The 18,837-nt window shown below is 54.9% G+C and overlaps 1 protein-coding gene across 1 annotated transcript in view; it reads left to right on the top strand.

The window, feature by feature from the left end:
* The window catches only part of GLI2 (GLI family zinc finger 2), a 243,339-nt gene that overhangs the window by 58,183 nt on the left and 166,319 nt on the right, over window positions 1-18,837 (top strand). The window contains exon 2 of the mRNA XM_080799469.1: window positions 5,439-5,610. Coding sequence (XP_080655595.1) covers window positions 5,469-5,610 — 142 coding nt within the window. The 5' untranslated portion in view covers window positions 5,439-5,468. The remainder of the gene's footprint in view (window positions 1-5,438; window positions 5,611-18,837) is intronic.

Below are 18,837 nucleotides of genomic sequence, written 5' to 3'. Positions count from 1 at the left end.
GTGCTTTACGCAGCCTCTCTGCTCTGTCTCCTGCCCTCCTCCTCTGGCAGGGGAGGGAAGTGGAGGGCAGCAGCTGATCTGCAGGATACTGGGCCTGGGGCACGGTGGGTACTGCACAGGGTCTCCCTCCACCCCTGACTGGGGGATCCCAGGTGCTTCCACCTGTTCCCCAGGCCCCAGAAAGCAGTCTGGATCGTGGGACCCTGATGAATACCCTTTCTCCCCATACTCCGTTCACCTGCGTCCTTTGGTGGCCACACACCTTGAGGCTTCAGGCAGTATGACTGCCCCTGGACCTGGCTCTGGACCTGGCCCTTTTCCCTCCGTGGAAAGTGGCCTGGAGCAGCTCACTTCCTCGGGTTGATAACACCCGCTCTGACAACCTCACAGGGTGGGGAGCCACGGCTACTGTTCTCCGAGAAAACCCCCAGTCTTTTCCTGCTCTTCTTTCTAGTCTCCTTCTGTCCCTTCACAGAAATGGTCACAGTCCCTTGAGCTCTGCTTGGCATTCCTGATCCTAAAGTCTGAGGGTTCTGACTTGTTGGCCTCAGTTTCCCCATCTGCATTTGGAAGGGGTTGGATCCATGCCTCAGGAATCTGTCAGCCCCCAACTGAGGCTGGGCTTGGGTCACACGTGCTGACCCTGTGGGTGCCTTGAGTCCTCTGCCGGTTTCTGGTCTACCGAGCCCCATGCCCTCCAGATGCGCGGGCCTGGCTTCCAGGGCCCACCTTACCCCTCGGCAAGGGTTCTGGACCTCTGCTCTGCTGGGCCCAGGGACCTAGAGTGCAAGGCCCAGCTATGCCCTGGAGGAGATCACAGCCAAGCAGGAAGCCAGGTGGGGGTGTGGCAGGTTATGACCACGCTGTGTAAGAGGTGCCATGGTGGTGGGGGAGTACCCAAACCCAGGCAAGGACCCCCAATTCATTTAGGGGAGCCATCTCCCAGCCTAGTGCAGTGTGAGGCATGAAGCTGACTGTCAATAAAGAATTACTGAGGGGAGCCTGGGTGGCTCAGTCGGTGGGGCAGCTGACTCTTGGTTTTGGCTCAGGCCGTGATCTTGGGGTCCTGGGATCGTGCCCCGAGTCATGTCAGGCTCCGTGCTCAGCAGGGAGTCTCCTCAAGGATTCTCTCTCTCTGCCCTTCCCTCTGTTCATGCTATTTTCTCTCTCTCTCATAAATGGATAAATGAATCTTAAAAAAAAAATTACTGGATAAAGAGTTAGTGAATGAATGTATCACCGTCTTGCCCCAGATGGCTCCAGTAGACCAGGGCCCCTTCGTCGTCACGGTGTTTGCAAGCAGCTCAAACAGCCTCAGCTTTCACCCACCCTTGACAGGTGGTGGTCTCCTTCCACCCATCTTGTTACCTTGGAGACAGCACTAGGGCAGGAACCATGTTAAATCCTGCTTCTGGGATCCCCTGGGCTTTTGGCACCATGCTCCCTATACCTGCAGGGCACAACAGTTAGGGACTTGTGCCTGCCAGGGGATTCCGGGGTAAATCCCTTAGTGCTGTCAGATCCTTATGCAAGGGACAGCTCACTGTGGTGCATGGGAGTCCGGTTTTGAGGTAGGGAGCCTGGGCTCAAGGCCTGGCACAGACACCTCAAAGTGTTCATCTTTGGGCAAAGTTAACTCAACTTCTCTGAGTATTGGTTTCTTTCTTTCTTTCTTTTTTTTTAAGATTTTTTTTTTTAATTTATTCATTTGACAGACAGAGATCACAAGTAGGCAGAGAGGCAGGCAGAGAGAGAGGAGGAAGCAGGCTCCCTGTTGAGCAGAGAGCCCGATGCGGGACTCGATCCCAGGACCTTGGGATCACGACCTGAGCCGAAAGCAGAGGCTTTAACCCACTGAGCCACCCAGGTTCCCATTGGTTTCTTTCTTTTTTAAAGATTTTATTTAATTAGAGAGAGGAAGAGAGGGCACGAGTTGGAGGCTGGGGCAGAGGGAGAAGCAGACTCTCTCCTGAGCAGGGAGCCCGATGTGGGGCTCGATCCAGGACCCTGGGATCATGACCTGAGCCAAAGGCAGACGTTTAACCGACTGAGCCACCCAGGTGCCCCTAAGCATTGGTTTCTTTCTATGTAAAATGTTGTGAGGATTAAATGAGATCACTCTTGTGTGGTGTTTGGCACCCGGTAAATGCTTATTAAAGTTTTGTTGTTCCAGCTGTTATTTTTATTTTTGTCCTTACTTCCAAATTCAAGGTGTATTTCAACGTGGGGCCAGAATTCCTTCACCTGAACTTCTTGGGAGGAAAACGCAGGCTGTTCACGAAATCACTTGGCATTTCAAAGAGCCATTTCAAAGAGCCATGGTTTCCTGCCGCAAAGGTCCCTTCTCTTTGCCAGGCATTCCTGAGGAGCTGGCCTATGCCAGCCTGACCTGGAGGTGATGATGAATTCAATATGAAGGCAGGGGCTGGAGGCAGAGATCCCTAAGCCGAGGCCACCCTGACTGGGGAGGAGTTGGGGGGCTTCCCTGAGCGGCTGATGTCCCAGTGGCATCTTGAAGGAACAGTAGGGCCCCACAGAGAGGGGGAAGGTTTGCCAATGGGCGGCCTGGCTGGAGCAGAGGGCTGGTGGTGTCCAAGGGTAGGGCCAGTCACACCTGGCTGGGAGTGAAGGAGACGTATGGAGAGGAGGCTGTGGGAAGACTTTGTCGAAAGGCCCAAGGGACTCAGCAAGGCCTTGGCCAAGGGAGGGTTGTGATGAGATTCTGGTTTGGGGAAGGTGCCTGGTTGTCGGGGGAGAGGACAACCCTGGAGGAGGATCAGAGGTGGTTTTGGAAGGACCCCCCGGCGCGGAAAGGAAGGGGGCCGACTTGATACAGAGCAGCCTTCCTGAGAGGCTCCACCGGCGAGGTGTTTTGGGAAAGTGATGGCAATTCCCAGCCGATCCGATGTTGGAGGAAAATGGGGAGGAGGGAGGTGACTCAAGGGTGCAGCTTAGGCCTCCTGGAGGGTGGTTCTTATGGCCGGCTAAGGGGGCTGGGAAGGTGGAGCAGCCACGAGCCGGGGTGCCTTGCTGGCGAGCCCTTCACCTATAGGCAGAACCTTAAAGAACAGAGTAGATACACAAATAGGCTCGAGGCCAAAGGAAAGCCCAGAACATGACAAAATCTTCAGGGAGGTTTCTCTGTCGTCCATCTGCCTTGGGTTTCATTGACGGTGAGTTTTTAAAAGACCGTGGAAGCGGACGGGCTGGTGGGTGCCGATGGAAAAAAGGGGTCCAGGACTCGGGCTGTTCTCTTGGCACCGTCCTTGATACCTCGCATCATTGTTCTGGGCCCTTCGTGTTTTCTATTTAGAAAGACGTGAGAGTTTTGAGTGGATTTATCAGCAAGATAAAATTCTGGACCAGCTGATGTGCATTTAACCTTGAGGCCCTTGGCGATGGAGCTGACCGCTGTCTTTGGTTTCTGCCCTGCTGCACCCATGGGCTCCTGACCAGAACATTCCCTTCTCATGCGCCTGCAACCTGGCCCCGCCTCCTTTCTGACGCAGCAATGGAGGACCTCTGGACTGTCCAGCTGTTGTGCATTTTTTGCTCCTTCTGTGGAACTTGTAAATTGGTCGAATTTCCCAACTAAATTGTCTGTGCCTCTGTGTCTCTCACTTCCACTCGTTTCCTGACCCACCCCCCACCCCATCCCCGGGCCCTGGTCACCGCATGTGACTGAAGCTGGTCAGCCCTCAGGCCTCACTGTCTGCATCTCTCAGTAGCTTGGGAGAGAGCTGATTGTTCCCCCTCTTTGAGGTGTCTCACTCCTGCTTTCGCTTCTGACACCCCCACACTCTCCTGGTGGTTTTTTCCTTCTCCTTCCCCCATTGCTTACTCTCCTTGGATGGTTTCTTCTGTCTTCCCTGGAAATGTTGGAATGTCCCTGTCTTAGCTCTGGAACTTTCTCTTCTTCTTCGTTTCCACCCCGTCCTTTGGAGATCTTCCTCAGTGGCCGCCATACTCCTGTCTCCAGCCTCTACCTCTCTCCCAAGCTCTGAACTTAACATTTCCAACAGTCTCTGCGTGACTTAATAAGCATTTCAAACTTAACATGGCCTGGACAGACTGAGCTCCTGATTTCTGCCCCAAACCTGCTTCTCACCTGCTGCGCTCCATCCCAGCTAGGGGCACCACTGTTCTTTGATCCAGGTCCTCAGCCAGAAATAGGGGCCATCTCGGACACTACTACTCTTCTATTAGAAGGGTGGTTTACCATTTCTATTCTGTAACTTGATACAAATAATTAGTTATTAGCAGTATCTGTGAGTGATGAGGCACATTGGTGAAGGTCTCGCTTGTGACCCAGCACTCAGCTGCGGATGGAGCATCACCTGTGACCTGCATCCTCCCCACTACACCGTGATCCCCCTCTTTCTAACACACCCCACGTCCAAGCCCTAGAAGGTCTGTGATCTCTGCGTCCCACCACCACCCCCTTAACCCAGACCACTATTGTGTCTTCCTGGGTCATTCCAGTGGTGCCCCTTTCCCCCCAGATCGGCTTGCACACAATAGCAGAAGGACCTCGATATGCTATCGGACCTGTCACAGCCCTCCTCTGCTCAGAACCCTCCAGGGCCTGTACTTGCCTTGCTGTCCTTCAAACCAGCCAGCCTCCGCACCCCCTCCAGGTCCGTGGCTCCTGCCTCTGCCCTCTGGCTGCCATGGGTTCCCTCAGGGCTTCATGGGGCACCCCATTCCATCCTCAGGGGGGCAAGACAGTGGCCCCTCAGGCCCTCCCACCCCATTCTATCCTATTACTTAGCTTTCTCTAAGTAGGCATATAAATACACCTTTATTTCTCCTGCTCTTCTATAGGATCTCTTTCCTAAGTAGAATGTAAACTCCGTGGACTGTACCTTTAGCACCAGACAAATGCCTGATACATAACAGGGGCTTAAAAATGTGTGGACTGAGTTTGCGCCAGAGAGTAAACGATGGAAAAATCTGTTGAATGAATGAATGAATGCGTGAATGCACGGATGCACAAGTAAAGGAGAGGTGGATCCTGGTGGGCAGGGATGGGACAGGAAAACGAGGGCTTTCCTTCGAGGACCTCTAAGTCATTGTTATTCTGTTCATTCTTATTTTCCTGCAGTCCCGCCTTGGAGGCCGTTTCTTCGGACTTCATTTCTCCAAGTGGTCCTTGCTCCTCGCCACTATGGGCTCTTCGATCTTGGGGCTCAGATCTTAAAAATCTGGGGTAGAGGGCAATGAAGGCGCTTGGCTGGTGTCCGTGAGGTTGTTCCCAAGAAGACCAGATGAATCTCAGAACTAATAATTCTCAAAATTAATTAAACCCTCCTTCCCAATTAGAAGAGAATTAAGTGGGCTGCTTCGGTGGTGGGCGTAGGCCGGGAATCTGGGTCGTCGGATCCCGGCTGGGTCTGGGGGCAGTCCATGTTGGTGAACGTCTTTGTCTTTTCCTCCAGGGCTGTTACCCAGGACTATGAGCGGCTAAGATGGAGACGTCGGCCTCAGTCACTGCCACGGAGAAGAAGGACGCCAAAAGTGGGAGCCTGGAGGGTGCTGCTTTCCCCGACCCGGGCAGGAAGGCTTCTGCTCTCGCAGTGGCCGCGGCCGCGGCAGTAGCTGCCCACGGAGGTACGCTTGGCGGGCAGCAGACGTGTTTTTCATTAGCCCGTTAGGATTTAATTAGACGGGTGGCCGATGTCATCGGGCAGGCATGCTGGGTTTATGGGGGGCGAAGAGGAGGGCGCCCCCCCAACCCACCCCCACCCCCACCCTCGCTCCTGGGGATCCCAGGCCCAGTGATGTTCGCCAGCAGGTTTCTGGGGGGAGGGGGCGTCTGGCCGCCCTCAATCTGCCGGGCGGCCCCAGGTGCGTTCGCTTGGCACATTCGAGATGTGCCAGAGACACGGCTCCTGGCCTTTGGCCCACCAGGGACTATTTTGGAAAGTAATTGTCTCCTGATCCCTTCTGGCTGTAATTAGAGGGTCAGGTACGGAATTTAGTATCCTTAGGTGAATTTCTGGCCAACTTAATTATAACAGAAGGACTCCACGAGCCACAGCCTCTCATTTACTGCCCCGAAGAGAAATAGTCTCTGGTTTCCACTGGTCCGTGCCAGCATCCCGTCGGGAAAGTTTGGCGGGAAGGCGAGACCTCCCCTTGCGTGCGCGTAGTCCATCTGGAGGCCTCAGAACTATTTCTGTCTCTGAGGAGTGGAGAGTCTGAGATTTCTTTTCTTTCCCTTTTTATTCAAGTGCATTTAGTCATGGCCTGTTGCTCCTGCCGCTCAGGCACAGCTCAGGGAGCAACCGGGGGCAGAGACGCCCTCATGGCCCCTGGCGTGCAGGCATGGGCGGGGCTTCTCATGCTCTGGTGCGCTCACACATGCGGCGGGGGCGGGGCTTGCCCCAGTGCCGAGCCCAGTTGAGCCTGTCGGGCAGGCGGGGCGGGGTTTCTGCGTTTCCCACCGGAACTCAGGTGAGGCTGGTGTTCCTGGTCCGCTCCTGGTGCAGCTGGGGGCTGGAGCGTATAGGCAGACGCTGGGAGCGGGAGGAGGGAGCCGGTGTTTCCAGGAGTGAACTGGAGGACCTCTGGGTTGGTGTTACCACATTTGTTTTTATCCCACCCCTCATCCCCGCCCATGATTCTCAGTTGGAGGCTATTATCAGGCCCTGGGGCCCAAGTAAGGAGAGGGAGAAGGAGCCCAAGCTTCTTGCTCCCATGGGGAGGTGGGCCTTTGGCCTCCCTACCAGGATGTTGTCCCTGGACCCCTGTCCCTCCCTCTGCTACCAGCTGCGGTGGAGGAAGGAGCCAAAGCCCAAGGGGGGCTCCCCACGGCAGGGTAGTGTCAGGAGAAGAGGGCAGGGAGGAACGGGCAGGGGAGGCTGAGAGTGGGAGGCCCGGTGGCCTGGTCCCCGGGCTGGCTCGTTCCAGGCCTGGCTATGTCTGCATGTGATCTGTTCCTTCTCCACGACTAACCCTGCCCTGTGGGGACTGCTCAAGCTGTCCCTCTCTGCCTGATGAACAGACATAGGGCTCTCTGTGGCCTGAGGCAACTCTGGCAAGCCTGGGACTCAGTGCATCTCTGGCCTGCCCCTGAGCCCTCTGCTCTCCCTGCCTTGGCCTGGGTCAGCCTCTCCCGAGCCATGAGCTGCTGGGGAACTGCCACAAAGGGAGATTTACTACCATCTGCAGCAGCAGAGAACAGACCTAGGCAGTAATTAGACAGTGATTAGGCTGTAATTGGGGGAAGCCCCGCTAGCGTCAGACCTGGTTGTCACCAATGGGCAATAACAGCGAATGCTGGAGGGGATCTCAATCTGGGAGAACGGGCAGCAGGCCTATAGCTTGGGAGACAGTGGTTCCACGGAGGCATCCAACCCCTCTTCCCCACCCGCACCCTCACCATTGGATGCTGACCCTGCCCACCCCTGCAGGCCTTTGTCCCCTCATTCCCCAGCCCCAGAGGAGCACTTGGCAGACGTGTTTCCAGCAGAGGGTGGCTGCTACCTGTCTTTGAAATGAGTCATGAATCAGGAGCAGCTAGCCCTGTGGACCCCCCTCACCGCCCCTCTCCCTTGGAACGGGGTATCTTGGAACCGGGGCACCGGTACTGGTGGATCATGACACCATGTTCCATGGATGCGGGTTGGGGGAGGCCTGGTGGTCCTGCCCAGAGGGGACTGGCCTGGGTCCTAATTGCAGCCACATTCCCAGGGCTGTGCCCTTTTCCATTCTGGGCCCCATTTGCCCAGATGTCCTCCAGTCTTCATGTTCTTGTGACAGTCTTCTGACACCAAACGCTTAGGCGGTTTCTGGTTTTTCACAGTAGGAAAATCACAAGGAAATGAAATATTTTTGCCTAAAGAGGTATGTTCATATATTCCCATATAATGAGCCATATAATCCCAGTGGCAGGATCGCAGCCCCTGGAACCAGGAATGGGGCGGCATTGGGTCAAGCGGTCAGAAGGTGGCTTGGAATATAGGCTACCCCTCTCTCCACCCCACACACATGTCTGGACACCTCGCAGCCCTGCCAGTTTGTAGGATCTGGTCCCTTTGTCATGGTGGCTGGTCGCTCACCACGGTGCTCCCACATTCTCGGACAAGACTCAGCCATCCTCTGGACTGATGTGTGATAAGCCACAAACACTCAGCTTGTGTGTTCCAGGAGAGGAGACTGATGAATCAAACTGTGGAACATTTGTTGAATAAAACATTATGCAGCCACTGAAAATGTTTATCAAGACTTTATAATAACGTGGTGGGAGGGTGTGCCTATGTTCTAATAGTAGGTGAAAAAAGCAGGGTACAAACCATGTCTTACCTCTGTCACAACTTTTAGATTACCTGGAAGTACCATTAGCGGTGGTCGCCCAGATAGGACTCAGGGTGATGGACAGTGCCTCCAGGAAGCTCATTCCTTTGGTTCTTAAGGACCTTTGGCCTTCTAGAACCCTCTATGAGACTGTAACTTCTCTGAGAGCAGCAGTGGGCTAGAGTCAGCCCCTGCTGACTTGTATGAATGGAATGTAGATGTTGTCCACTTCTGCCACTCTTGACGTTAGGTTGGTAACTAGAAGTTGGCCACAGTGGGAGTAGTTAAGGCGGGAAGATTGGCAAACCCTACAAATCCGGGCTGTGTGCTCCTGCCGTCTTTTGCCAGAGCCTGTCGTCGGACGTCTCCCCGCACATGGAGCTGCTGGGCACGAGGCTGAGGTGACAGGCACATCTATTTCATGGGTGTTCAGAGCCTCTCCGTTTTGTAAATGAGACTGAGAGGAGGTAGGGAAGGGACTTGCCCAGGGTTACCTGCTGCTTTAACAGAGATTAAGGTCTGAGGCTCCATCTCCTTCCTGTAACACGGTGAGAGTCTTTACTGGTATTTGCTTTCCGATGGTGACTTTAGACTGTTGGTGGGTGATTTGGGCCTTAAAGCCCAGTCCGCTGAGACGCGATGGTACCTGTCCAGTCTCCACACCAGGCATAGCAAGTCTCTCGTCTGTCCGACAGGCTGACTGCACCTTCACTCTTTCAGATGGCCAGTTCTTTGAAATCTGGGGCCATGACTTACTTGCAGAGGGACCTGAAAAGTCACCTGGGCTGCCTGGTCCTTGTTGCTTGACCTCCCTTAGGTATCACGAGGCTGGACCTGCTGGGAGCTAGGCGTTGCCACTTGGAGTCGCTACCTCTCTGAGCCCACATATGCATGGCAGACCAGGGCAGTGGCAGAGGGCGAAACAGGACTTGTGGTCAGACTGGGAGCAGCTTCCGTGAATCACCTGTCTGGCGGGAGCAGACAGTGGAAGCCCAGGCCAGTGGGTCCTTTCCTAGCCTCTTGAACTGTGGTGTTAATGCTTTGGAGGCCGTAAATCTTTTTTAAAAACACATTTTGGCCCAGAGCTTTTTTCCCCTTTAATTTTTAAAATGGCGTAATTTTAAAGGCAATTTGATTCAGATGTTTTTCATTGCTTTTCACCAAAACTGCCCAAACACTGTCGTATTTTCCTCTGCAACAGTGGGTTTTCTTTTCCAAAAATATGTCTGAACCTGTCTGTGTGCCTCGGCCGAGCACCAGAGACCCAGCTACTCCAGGCCTCCGGGCTGGGACAACTGGAAAGTCTGGAGCCATAAAACTTGGAACTGAGTCTTGGTCTGAGAGCTTTGCTAAGTCCCTGAGGTCACACAGCCAGACAGGCTTTAGAAACTCTGTGAGGCGCCTACAGTGGCCCCATCTTAGTGTCATGGAGCGCCCGCCATGTGCTGGACCAGGGTCCTCCCTGTGTGGTCCCCCACCAGCAGCAGGAGCATCCCTGGGAGTTAGGTATACCCCCCGCCCAGGCCTCCAGGAGTACTGCTTCCGGGAGTGGGGCCTAGCAAGGTGGGGATTCTGATGCCCTCGTTAAGTGTTGGGCCCTCTGTGTTCTAGCTGCACGTGGAGCTGCTCGGGGACAGTTACAGGAGACAGCATGTGCTCACGCTGGCCTGGCCCAGGGTACCTCACAGGGAGTGGCTGCTCCCATCGCTGCTCTTCTCCCAGGGGGCACAGAGAAGCAGTAGGAAACAGCTCAGACCCTAGAGCCACACCACCGCGGTAAGGCCCTGCTCTGCTAACCTTGGGCGCATCTGAGCCTCCATTACCACATCTGCAAAATGGACACGGTCACGATCCCTACCTCACAGCATTGTGAGAATTACTTGCGTCAACACTGTAAAGTGGCAGGCACTAAGCGAGGTCTGTGTGAGGCCCAAGTTAAATCTCTGCTTTATGAACAATTGCTAGTTTTCCTTGTCTAGGCCCTGGAGGCTCCGTCTGACTTAAAAAGTTTTCCCTTCACTGGTGACTCTTGCCAGTTGACTTGTTGAGACTGGACAGGGGGTAGGAAGACCAGATCTGTGCTGTCTTCCTCCTCGAGAGTGGTGGAGGGAGCCCTGGGCTGGATATCGGGCCTGAGTGGATGTCCTGCTTTACTCCATTACCCCAGGCTGTCCTGGGTAGGTGACCTGAGTGGGTCGCTGGCCTTGCGCACTCAGCCTTCTCCCGTGTACGCTAGAGGGTGGGGTCAGACCAGAGATTGCCGAATCTGGCCAAACCCCAGCATCCCATGAGACAGTGGTAATAAATGCAGATCCCCAGGCCACTCCAGACCTCCAGGAATGGAATATCCCGCAGCCAGGGCCCAGGGGTAGGTGTGTTGACACAGGGTGCTGCTGGTCTAAGGCAGGGATTGTATCCCTAGAGGAGGGTGCACTAACGGGGGGTGCAGCTGGTTCACACAGACAGAGCAGTGACTTGCCTGTCCACCAGGCTTGAGGACTAGGTGACTCTCGGCACATGGCTCCTTGCTGCAGGGAACTTCTGTGCCCCCCACTGCCCAGCCACCCCTACATCTAATTCACTGGCCCTGCTGGCTTCTTCGAAACTTTCTTCCAGAGGTGAGCCATTCCTGTCAGTCTTGGAATACTGCATAAATACCAGGGTCTGTAACCAAGCCAGGTGTTGAGCATTCTCGCTGAGATGCCAGGGTAAGGAAATGTACCCAGGTCACCTGGACCTTACTGTGCCCGGTCATTTATAACTGCCTCTGAGTCCCTGGTGTCTTTGCCTTCTCTCTGTTTCTGGGCCATCCTCCTAGGATGCCCTAGGGGCACGGCATTTTTTGTTGACCTCCCCTGCCCCCCCAGCAGGGCAGACACCTGATAAATGATTGGGGAGGGAGGGGAGTCTGATGCGGTAGTGCCATGTGCATACGAGTGGGCTAGTGTGGCCTGCTGCCCCCGAGGTCCCCAAGGGCCAGGATCAGTTGGGCCTGCCTGCTCCTTGGCCCTCCAGAGGCCCTCTGCAGCTCGCTGAGCAGGCCGGCCTCCCCGGCCTACCTGGACGGCTCCTCGGGGGCCATACACTTCTGCCTTGGGCTGGAGGATTCGCTCAGGTGTGACTAAGTGGGCAATTATCCTTATTTAAGTGATTTTTAGGATGGCTGTTGTCACTGTTGCGGAGTTGGTTTTAATGGCCCAGCCACATGGAACAGCCAGTTCCCATCAGACTTTGTCCAAGAGCAGAGTTCAGTCCTCTCTAACGGCTCCCTGCACCCAGGAAGTGGGATGCAGTGCGCCGGTCTGGGTGTTTTCCGGGGTGGGGGGAGGGGGGAGCCTCTGAATGACTTAATGACACCCTGGTCCCATGTGCCAGGGCTGCACTGGAGGATCGGGGCCCCTGGGGCCGAGGTGAGGGTTAGAGACTCCTTCCGGCCCCCAACGGAATAGGGTAGGAAGGACCCGGGCTATTCCCAGCTCCCCGCTGTTCGCCGTGTGCTCTGGAGCTAACTTTTCTCAAGTCCGTAGAGTGGAGGTGGTGATGGGCGCTACACCTGGCTCTGGGGAGCTGAAATGGAAGAGAGTTTAGAGAATGACCATCAGAGGGTCTGCGTAGCAACAAAATAAATGTTAGTGACACGAAAGTGAATGTCCATTCCTCTTGCGTCTCGTGGTCTCATGCCTCCCTGAGACCTCAGGCTCTTTTAAAGGTCTCTCTGAACATCACTCAAAATGGCCCTGTCGGCTGAGCACCTGACTCTTGGTTTCGGCTCAGGTCATGACCTCGGGGTCAAGGGATCGAGCCCCATATCGGGCTCCATGTTCAGGGGGATGTCTGCTCCAGATTCTTCCCCTCCCTCTCTGAAAATAAATAAACCTTACACAACAAGCAAAACAGCTCCTTCTAAATCAGAGCAGGTGCCCTACTTTGGTGCCAACACAGCAACCCCTGCCCCACCTTGGCTCAGCATTCAAGGCCCAGCCCAGGTCTGTGCTCTTGGAGCCTTCTGCCAGCCCAACTGGCCTTTCCCCCTTGGTTTCAGAGGCTGACGCACACACATTTCCACTTCAGACCCCCGTTGTGTGTTTCTGGCTGGCGCCTGTGAGATCTGCCCCCAGGGAATGGAAGCCCCTGAGGGCAGTCCTTGGTGGCTCCAGCTCCTGTTTGCTCCCGGGGGCCTTGGCCACGCCTGGCAGACTCGATCTCCATCATGTGGTCCATTGTGCATGTTTAACTATTGCAGAGTTGTGGAAAGCTTCAAAGCCATTTCCAATTACAGAACTGGGAGGAGCCTGAGAGATCATCTTGTTCAGATCTGTTCATTTTACAGATGTGGAAGCCAAGGTCCAGAGACCTGAGGACACAGAGGGTCATCCGGTGACACCCCTGGGACCGGAAACCAATGGGCCAGGAATTGTCCATGGGATGGGACTCAGCTGCTCCCAGGCCCTGCCCCCCGTCCTGTCCCAAATCCCAGCTTCCCCAATTGGTGGTGTTTATGTTGGAAACATTTTTCTGACGTTTGGTTCTGTCAAAACTAATTTTAGCATTTCTAAAGCTTGGTAAAAAATACAGTCTCATTACTTTGATGTCAGTGCATAGTTTACTATTAGTATATTCTGGGGTTTATCATTTTCGTCATGTTTAACACGGCTGTACCAGGCATGCACTATTAAATCTGGCTTATTTTACATTCCTGTCCGGAATTATTTATTTGTAACAATTTCCTCTCTATCAAAAGACACAGCTAATGCTGTGTTTTAATGTGTTATTTACACACAAAATAACCTATTTACAACTCAGTGTGCGCCAGAGGGAGAATGGATGGGCCCCAGTTTCCTGCGTTCTGTTATATCGGAGTTTAACAATCTGGTTTGCTAATAGAACCATTTATCATTGGTGTGGGGGGATAATTTATTTTATGTTTGTGGCCAGGTCTAACCGCCTCTGATCTTGGGAACATTTTGAAGATAATGAAGTCAGGCCGGGTGTTTGGGGTGGAAGCGGGGCTCCTGGAAGAGGAGGGGGACCCATGGCCTTCCAGAGGTGGCCTGGGTGCCTCTGGGTTCCCTGAGCTCGTGCGTGCATCCTACAGATAATTCCGGAACACCGATCTGAGATGGGGTGAGGTGGAAACCCTACTTCTGTCCTTTGGGAGCTCCCGATTGAAGGCAGCGGGGGACAGAGAACAGGGAACTAAGGGGATGCTTGGGAGATGGTGACCAGTCCCATCCAGGAGGCTTCATGGGGAGGCAGCCTCAGAGCTGGGCATTGAAGGATTTCACCATTGCAGGGTTTCACCAGGTGCAAAGAGGCAAGGGTGGGCAGAACGGGCAGCAGAGTGGCCTGGTGTGAGAGCAGGGGCTTGGGAGGGAGCATTTGGCCCATGTAGCTCTAGACTGTACCTGAGAGGGGTTCCTGCCTCTGTGGCAGGTGGGATGTCTAGCCTCTCCTCTCGTCACCATGCCTCAGGGCACCAGTCACAGAGGTTTAAGGCAGAGCCCTGCCAAGTTGTCAGTGTCCACTCAAAATTGCTCCCTGCAGGGAGAGGGGTCTTTGGAGGAGAGACTGGACACAGGGAGTCTGGGGAGGGGTCCCTCGGTCTGGCAGCCAGGCAGGGCAGGGATGGCCAGTGGCACCTGGGATTGGTGGGACCAGGGAAGGACTGCTTGGGAGTGAGGCCTGGGGGTGTCTGGGGCTCCTGCGTGGATGTGTGCCACTCGACCATGCAGGCCGAGGTCCCGTGACTCTGTTGGTGCCTCTTTGAATGCATGCTGATGGGCAAGGAAGGCAAAAGAGTGCCTCTGAATGAACCACTGCCCTCGGAAGCCTGTGCCAGCACTGGGGTGGCAGGTAGGAGTGAGGGTGGGGACACGTCCAAGAAGCCATATTCTCTGTCCCCAGGAGGTGTGGCCCCGTGGAAAAACCACGCACCCCCACTCACAATACGGCTGTGGCCGGGACCTGATGCCTGGAGTGATCAGAATCCTTCAGGGAAGGCGTGGGACCTGAAAAGGCTCTGATGTCTGAGTAAGGCCCTGGTAAGCACATGGCCCGCAGCTGCGGGACCCCTCTGACCCAGGGGCCTACAGGGAGCAGCTGCACACTCAGATCACCTAGTCGGGAACAGGTTACCACAGTGACGCTCTCAAGTGGGGCAGGGCTTAAGGCAAGCCACAGGGAATGGCACATGGAACAGCCAGTTCTGGGCTGGCCAGCGTGGTCTGGGGGCCGAGGCTTAGGCTTGGACACACGGGGCTCCAGTCCTTGCTCTGCCCCATCGAGATTGCGTATCCTTTGCTGATCTGAACCCCAGGGTCTTCACCTTAAAAGTGGACAAAATACTTCTCTTTTGAGGGCGAGGATTACAGAAAAGCAGTGTAAGGTGCTCTGATAGTACCTGGCATATAGTGAGCATTCTCTACACAGAGGCTGGTGTTTTCAGGATTATTGCTGTTGTTGCTAGTGTGAGTATTTCTAGAACTATTGCTGAGAGTACCACGTAGGCATCCAATAAATATTTGAGTGTGGGTAAATGAATGAATGGATAAATGAACACACGGATGTCTGAGCAGAATCTTTGTTTTTTTTAAGTTTTTTTTTTTTTTTTAATTTATTCAACAGACAGAGACATAGCGAGAGAGGGAACACAAGCAGGGGAATGGGAGAGGGAGAAGCAGGTTTCCCGCTGGGCAGGGAGCCCAATGTTGGGCTCGATCCCAGGACTCTGGGATCATGACCTGAGCTGAAGGCAGACACTTAACAATTGAGCCACCCAGGTGCCCCCTGAGCAGAATCTTTACAAGGAGTTGCCGCTTGCCCATGATGTACAAGAGGGATTGGCCTTCTAGCCCAAGAAGCAGCATGTGCAAAGGCCCTGGGAGCTGAGAATGGCCCTTCCAGCCCCTTGGGGGAAGGAAGGGGTCCCTTGGCTCCTCAGTTCCCCAGCACAAGCTGCTGTCCTGGGACTGGAAAGCCCCGTGATACCATGTTCAGAGGCCTCTCCCGGGTCTGTGTCCTGTGGATGCTGGAGGCCCAACCCAGCCCAGCTCTGGCTGCTCGTGGCTTATTTGGATGATGCTGCAGGTTCGGCTGCTCTCTTCTCTTGGGCAGACAGGGAGGAGAGGGGTGGAGGGGCCTTGGCTTGAGAAACTGCCCTTGGCCCTGACCCTGAACCTGGCCTGGCTGGCCCTGCTTCCCATGGCCATGGATTGCCAACTTGTGTTTGTGGGGACTGGAGAGTCTGAAACCCTCATACCAGGTAGCAAGGCCTTTGGCCTGAGGAGGGTCGTTTCTGTGTCTGGTTTCCACCCCATTTTGAGTAGTGACCCTGGAGAGGAAAGTTTGGGTTTTGTGTGGGGCTGGGTGGAGGACATCAGGTACAGTCTTTACAACTTCCTCAGTCCCCACTGTTGTGGAAATGAAGGAACGTCCAGGGGACGTTGCATGAGGGGCAAAGCAGCTGGTCCTGTGTGGTGTGAGGGCTGTCAGGACAAGAAAGTGTTCCCCAACTCTGCCTGAAATTCACCCCTTAGCTGTTGCCTTGGCTGCAGATGTATGCAGAGGCCCATGTTGTTCTAGATCCCTCTGTGTGGCCTGGGTTACCAGGTGCAGGCCCCTGCCCCGTGACAGCCTGAGGGCATGGGGTACTTGGGAGTTCTCATGGGAAGAGGGTTAGAAAGGGAGGTGCAAATTGACCAAGACACACATTGCTCCCTCTGCAAGTTCTGAGGCTGGATGCTGGTGGGACCCTTGTCACATTTGTGGTCCCCAGAGTCGGCACATGGGTCACATCTCTCCTGGCTTTGTTGGTGAAAAGGAAGGCAATGGGTACCTTCAGTCAGAGGCAGGCAAGCATGGGTTCACATCCAAGTACGACCATGGGCCTCCCTCACCTCATCTGTGAAATGAGGGTGATGAAGCCCCCTGGCCAGCTGCGTAGGGCATGAGGGTCTGGCACGTGGGTGAAGGGACAGTGGTGTCACCTGCCTGAGAGGGCCTGGATGGCTCCTGGTTGTATCATCAGTGGCCAGACCCATGCGGAACTTGCCAGTGGCCCACAATAGCGCCAACATCCCAGGCCCTGGCTTCCCCAGCTCTGGGCCCAGGATGGGATGGAGAAGAAGAGGGAGAGAGGAGACAGCCATTCGCTCTTAGGTACACAACCCACACCGAAACTCGTGTTCCTGTTCACAGTGACACGATTCACAATAGCCCCCAAACAGAAATAACCCAGAGTTCCATGAGCTAGCTAACGGATAATGCAGCATATTCGCACATGGAATACGATTCAGCCACAAAAAAGAACGCAGTACCTAACTGTGCTTCCACATGTATGAATCTCGATGACATTACGCTCCGTGAAAGCAGGCAGACGCAGAGGGCCATGTATCATAGGACTCCATTTATGTGAACTGTCCCAAACAGGCAAATCTATAGAGGCAGAAAGTAAAGGGCAGGAGGGAATGGGGAGTGACTGCTAATGGATGTGGAGCTCCTTTCTGGATCATGTAATGTTCTAGAATTACATTGTTGTGACGGTTGCACAACCCTGAGAATATAGTAAAAACCACTGAATTGTATACTTTCGAAGGGTGAATTTTATGGTATGTGAATTATATCTCTATTTCAAAAAGAGAGGGAGAGAGGGAGGAAGGAAGGGCGGAGGAAGGGATGGGGGGAGAGGGAAGGGAGGAGGTTAGGGAGGATGAGGGGCAGGCCCAGCGCAGCCTGCACCCCCGGCGCCTGTCCCCAGGCTGCGTGAGCCACGCTGTCCCTTAGGGCGTAACCCGGTTCCCCTGGCCAATGAGCAGCCTCCCCAGCCAATTCTATAGGCTCCAGAAACTCTAAAAATAATTGGAGTGGAAGGAGGGTGTTTAATGACAAAGTAAATAATTACATTAAGGGTGTGAGTTTGGAGGGAGCTGAGTAAATCACTTTAGAAAGAGCACCAGCCTCCAGCTAACTTCCAGTCCTTTATCACCAGGCCCCGTCCTCCCTCGGTCTCTGAATAATTGATTGTGGCAGGCTTTGCGGGCCCAGCCACAGCAGGGGCCGTCGGGGTCAGGCAGGGCCAGGAGAGCTGGCCAGCCTGCAAGCCAGGGTGCCCTGCCAGCCCCACCTGCTACTCCAGGTAGATGAGTCCCCTGGGGTGGGGAGGCACGGGTCTCTGTCCTGCTGGAAGTCAGGTGCTTTGCTGGGAAGGGCTCAGGGATGGGTGATATCCCTCAGCTGGAGGGGGCCAGGTTCTTCTGTGCTTCTGAGAATTCGGAGCTTCAGGGGCCATGTGGCCCACTGAGGCCCAGAGAGGGAACAGTTAGCTAAGGCCGCACAGTGACCAAGTGACAGGTCCGGTAAGAAGTAGACCTGGGACTCCCAAACCTAGCCCTGGGGTAGGCACCCAGGATGGGTGGGCCTTAACTCAGCAGTGGTGTCCCCAGTGCACGAGGAATGATACAAGCCCTCCTCAGAGCAGTGTTGGGGCGTGGATGCGGGGGAGTGCCAGGCAGCTCATGGCTCCTGGGAAGTGGCACTGCTGGCCAGGGTCGGCACCGTGAGGGGTGCGGTTGCACCCTCACACCTTCTCTGTCCTGGCCCAGAGGCCCCGGTTTGCTCCTTCCCTCCACTGTCCTCTCTTCCTCAACCCCATAGCCCCACCCTGTCCTCAGCAAGTCCCAGCCCGTGGCTCCAGAGCCCCCTTTTCCTCTCCCCAAGTCTCTGCCTCATCTGGGGCTGGCTCTCAGCCAGAGGCCACGGGGGGAAGGGCTGACGCCGGACTTAATACTAAGCCCCAAGAGCGGACTTAATACTAAGCCCCAAGAGCGGCATTTGTGATGCGTGAGGCTGTAGGAAGACAGCTGCACCTCGGCCAGAAGTGATGGTTCTTCTCTGATGGAAACCGAGTCAGGACGCTCAATTGCAAGGGAGAGAAACCCACTCAGGCCTTCCGAAGCTTACATGGATCTCGTGGGCTCTGTAACTGGGCAGCCACAACCAGCTGAACTTGAGATTCCAGAGATGCTTTTGGGGACACTGTCTCTTTCTCTCCAGCCTCCCGGCCAGCTTGCCCCTCGCTTGGCATGCAGGCGGCCTCTCCTTACCAGGTGTCGAGAACTGCTGCAGGGGAATGTGGGCCTAGCACCTTGAGCTCTCCTGGGGGCAGCCTCTCCTTCCAGGGGATTCTAGCAAAAGTCCAGGGCCTGCTCTCATTGTCCTGCCTTGGACCCCCCGCACCCTGTGAGCCAGTCACTGTGACCTGGCCATGTGCTCTTATGAACACTTGATGGTAAGGGGAGGGTCAGCCTCCCTGACCGGTAGGGACTGGGCAAGGGAGAATGGGCTCCCTGTGATGCTGGCCAAATAAAAATGTCCTCCTTGCTTCAGCCAGTTGAAGGAGGGGGATACCTTGGGGCTTTGGGCACCTGTGGACGCTCTCCAGTGAATGGAGTCAGGGCTCTGGCTCTTCAGAAGCAGGGAGCACTCCTCACTCCTCTGGTCCTCTCTTCCCTAGACCTCCTCCTTTGGGCGACATCCCTCTCC

Source organism: Martes martes (genome assembly GCF_963455335.1).
Source record: "Martes martes genome assembly, chromosome: 3".
Classification (NCBI taxonomy): domain Eukaryota; kingdom Metazoa; phylum Chordata; class Mammalia; order Carnivora; family Mustelidae; genus Martes; species Martes martes.
The sequence above is the reverse complement of the archived record's forward strand: the minus strand, read 5'-3'. Positions and strand labels throughout refer to the sequence as shown.